Source organism: Hevea brasiliensis, chromosome 9, assembly GCF_030052815.1.
Source record: "Hevea brasiliensis isolate MT/VB/25A 57/8 chromosome 9, ASM3005281v1, whole genome shotgun sequence".
NCBI classification, from domain to species: Eukaryota; Viridiplantae; Streptophyta; class Magnoliopsida; order Malpighiales; family Euphorbiaceae; genus Hevea; species Hevea brasiliensis.
This window is the reverse complement of record NC_079501.1, coordinates 22,363,319-22,367,604: the sequence shown is the minus strand read 5'-3', so window position 1 is coordinate 22,367,604 and position 4,286 is coordinate 22,363,319. Positions and strand designations below refer to the sequence as shown.

The following is a 4,286-nucleotide window of genomic DNA, read 5'->3' as shown; positions in this document are numbered from 1 at the left end:
GCTCTCTATTTCTTGTCCGAAAGTGGGTCTCCCCTCTCCGCTTCGGGTGGGACTGTATATACATTTTTAGGTTAGTTTGGTTACATACAAGTGTGGTGTTAATGGTGAGGGCTTTTTCTGGAATCTGTGATGGTGGTATTTATTCATGCGAAGTGACCATAGTTGTGGTTGCGGTTCTATTAATGATGGTTTGGGGCTAATTGAGGGGTTTCGATTTTTTTGGTATCGCATCTCTAGGGACTCTCCGATGCTAGATTTTAGCTCCTCGTCTCTTAATGGCTACAATGTGTAAGAGCACTATCATACCGTCCCTCAGAGTTTGCTATATTTGATCTATGGTGAGTAGGTTTTAGAACTCTGCCACGTTGTCTCGTTTTAGGAATTTCATTTTATGGTCTCATTTGGATTTTAGTGGGTTTGCTATTTTATAAAGTGAGGCCTCCCCTATTTTTAGTGCTATCGAGTTCGATATCGATTGACTGTTGAGCAGTTCATCAAGTAGTCATTGGTGTGGCTAGGGTTCTTTACAACTTGTTGTGGCAAAGAGATCTCCCAAATCTGGTGTTTCTAAGTTCGGGTTGAATCCTTTTTAATTGCTAAGTTATCTTGGTTCAGATGATAGGTTAGTATTCTGGTTGCTTCCATGGATTTTATTTTGTAATTGGGTTTGGACTTTAGTATGTTATATAGTCTTTTAGGCACTTCTGTAATGTGAGCTTTTTAATGAATATATCCTATTTATCTTTTGGTAATTTTTTTTAATATATTTATATTTAATTCAATTTTATGGATCTTAATTAAATTCAAAATTATTATAATTTAAATTTAATATATCAATAATTAAATTTCATGAGAATAAGTAAATAATATTAGATAGGAAAATAATTATGGAAGCAAATTTGGAAGTAAATATATGTATTTTAAAGTAGGGCAAAAGTAAATTATTATATTAAAAATTTTAATATTGACATTTTTTTTTATTATTTTATTAAACTGATATCATACCATTTAGGATTTTATTCTCTTACGCTTTTCGCTTGTCATCAGAGGATAAAATACTACCATGGTTTGATATTAAGTTAAAAAATAAAAAATAAAAAATTTCTATTTACGGATTGATGCTCGTGCAATCCCACTCACTTCATGCCCTCGACTATCTCCTTCCCTCCCTCGCTCCCTCCAGCTGATCATCTCTCCCTCAGAATATGAGAAACCCCATCAACAAATATTTTTGTCTCCAGAACTCTTCAATTTTCGCTCTTCTATTTCTTTCCTTATTGTTACACCAGACTCTCCTCATCTCTGGAAACTCACCATCTCTTCTTATCGACAACATAACTCTTGATTGTGGCTCGGCCAGCGAGGGACATGCACGAGATGGCCGAATCTGGACTGCAGATGCCAATTCGACATTCTTGCTTCTAGATCCAACCAACGCCTCAAAAATATCCTCAGCTGTTAAATCTCCTATGAATGTTGATGCTGTACCATATATAACTGCACGTCTTTCGCGCTCCGAATTCACTTATGTATTTCCCGTGACCTTTGGGACAAAATTCATTCGCCTCTACTTTTATCCATCTTCCGACCCTTATTTCAGCAGGTCAATCCCTTTTTTCTCTGTCAAAGCCAATCGCTACACCCTTCTTAGTAACTTCTCTGCCCATAATGCCCAGGATCCTGGCTCAGATGGGTTTGTTAAAGAGTTCTGCTTAAATGTTGAAGATGGTGAAACGTTGAACATATCATTTGCTCCGACTCCTGGCGTGACTGAGGCTTCTGCTTTCGTCAACGGGATTGAAATCGTATCCATGCCAAACAAACTTTATTACACAGACGACGGGTTCAAATTTGTTGGCAGCGGGAACAACGAAAGCAGCAACCAAAGCAATACTGCTTTGGAGCTGATGTACAGAATAAATGTGGGGGGCGGATACATCTCATCCCTAAAAGACACTGCAGAAATGTTTCGAAGCTGGAATAGTGATGATGATTATTTAACTATTGCAAAACCAAGCGCGGTGCTTTATAACAACACCATTCAACTTACATACCGAAACAACATGACTCATTTCGCTGCACCGGATCCAGTATATCAAACTGCAAGGTCGATGGGGCCGGACAAGACGACCAATGAAAACTACAATCTCACTTGGGACTTTCAGGTCGATTCTAAGTTCACTTATCTTGTTAGGCTTCACTTTTGTGAAATTCAACCGCCAATAACTAAAACGGGAGACAGAATTTTTTATATATACATAGCTACTCAAATTGCGGAGTCTGAAGCTGATGTAATTGAATGGAGTGGTGGAAACGGCTTTCCTGTCTTCAAAGATTATGCGGTGACGATTGAACCAAAGGGAAACGAAAGGGTACAAAATATCTCTATCGCACTGCATCCCAGGCCTGAAATAAGTGGTTACTCTGATGCCATTCTGAATGGGCTTGAAATCTTCAAATTGAGTAATGCAGATAATCTTGCGGCACCAAATCCTGACATACCTCCAATTAATCCACCAACTGCACCACCTCCCAGTTCCAAATCAACAAAATCGAACAATAATCGGACAACAATAGGTGCCATTGTTGGTGGTGCTGTGTCGGGCTTTTTGGTGCTGTCTTTCCTGTTGTTCGTGATTTTCCGGCGAAGACTAAAAGTCAAGGACTCGGGTTCTAGTGATGCAGCTTCATGGTGGGGTCCATTTTCGGTGTCTTCGACCAAGTCTGCAAAGACCCAGGCCTCAACTCTACCTTCTGATCTTTGTCGCCGCTTTTCACTGGCCGAGATTAAAGAGGCCACCAACAACTTTGACAGTGTATTCATTATCGGGGGCGGAGGATTTGGTAATGTGTACAAAGGGCTGATTAATGATGGGGCCACCACCGTTGCGATCAAAAGATTGAATGAAGGGTCGCAACAAGGGGCAAACGAGTTCAAGACGGAAATTGAGATGCTATCCCAACTTCGATATCTTCATTTAGTGTCGCTAATTGGTTATTGCTACGAAGAAAATGAGATGGTCCTAGTTTATGATTACATGGCTCGGGGAACCCTTCGCGATCACCTCTACAAGACCGACAATCCTCCACTTTCATGGAATCAACGGCTAGAGATTTGCATTGGTGCAGCACGCGGGTTGCAGTACCTTCATTCAGGCGCCAAGAACACCATAATTCACCGTGATGTGAAGACAACAAATATCTTGTTGGATGAGAAATGGGTTGCCAAGGTTTCAGATTTTGGATTGTCCAAAATAGGTCCTACTAGCATGTCAAAGCCGCACATCAGCACAGTGGTGAAAGGCAGTTTCGGCTACTTGGATCCTGAATATTACCGACTTCAGAGATTGACAGAAAAATCTGATGTCTACTCATTTGGGGTTGTACTGTGTGAAGTGTTATCTGCAAGACCCCCAGTGAATCGATCAGCTATTAACAAACCTGCAAGCTTAGCAGAGTGGGCTAGACAATGCTACCGCAATGGGACATTTGATGACATAATTGATCCTTATCTACAAGGAAAGATTGCACCCGATTGCCTGAGAAAATTCGCTGAGGTTGCAATAGGTTGCTTGCTCGACAATGGAGTGGAAAGACCATCAATGAGCGATGTGGTTTGGGGTCTTGAGTTTGCATTACAACTACAGGAAACTGCTATCAAGCAGTGCGAACTTCCTATCAAAATTGACAATGATATGGAGAGCCCCCTAAAGGGTACCTCAGTTATTGATAGCAGCGATGATATGTTCAGTAGTGGCAGTGGGCTTATGATAGGTTCCCGGCTTAGTGGAATGACATTTACAAGCAGCAACGATGAGCAAAGTTTTCTCAGCAACAATTCTGAGAATGTAAAGTCTGGTGCTATATTTTCTGAGATCACCAACCCAACAGGGCGATAAGAAACGTTCTATTTTGGTTGCTATAAGTTAGTGTAATATGTAGAGACTTGAGATAAGCTTTTTCATGTTTGTAGCTCATGATGTGTCTGCTGTAAGAGTTTGCTTGTTCTTAAATTTCATTTTGATAATTTTCTTCTGTATTACTGTCTTCCCCTATATTACATTTTTTTTAAATTGCCTGATGTGCCATTAAGGGAGCATTCTTCGATATAATTTGATTCTTCTTATGCGTAACTAGAAGGGAGAGGGTGTTTCCTTCAAATTAAGAACCTCCACTTTCAGAAATACTTTCTGATGATGGTCCTAGAAAGAAATTTTACTTTTTCATGGGTGAGACATTTATTCATTGTAAAGTTAATAAAAAATAAATTTTATCTTATAAATATT

General features: G+C 39.7%; 1 protein-coding gene across 1 annotated transcript; it reads left to right on the top strand.

Moving 5' to 3' along the window:
* Positions 1 to 1,093: 1,093 nt before the first annotated feature.
* Positions 1,094 to 4,039, top strand: LOC131183181 (receptor-like protein kinase FERONIA). The gene has a single exon (XM_058153413.1). It carries the CDS (start codon positions 1,206 to 1,208, stop codon positions 3,897 to 3,899), a length of 2,694 nt encoding a protein of 897 aa, XP_058009396.1. The 5' UTR covers positions 1,094 to 1,205; the 3' UTR covers positions 3,900 to 4,039.
* Positions 4,040 to 4,286: the final 247 nt, after the last annotated feature.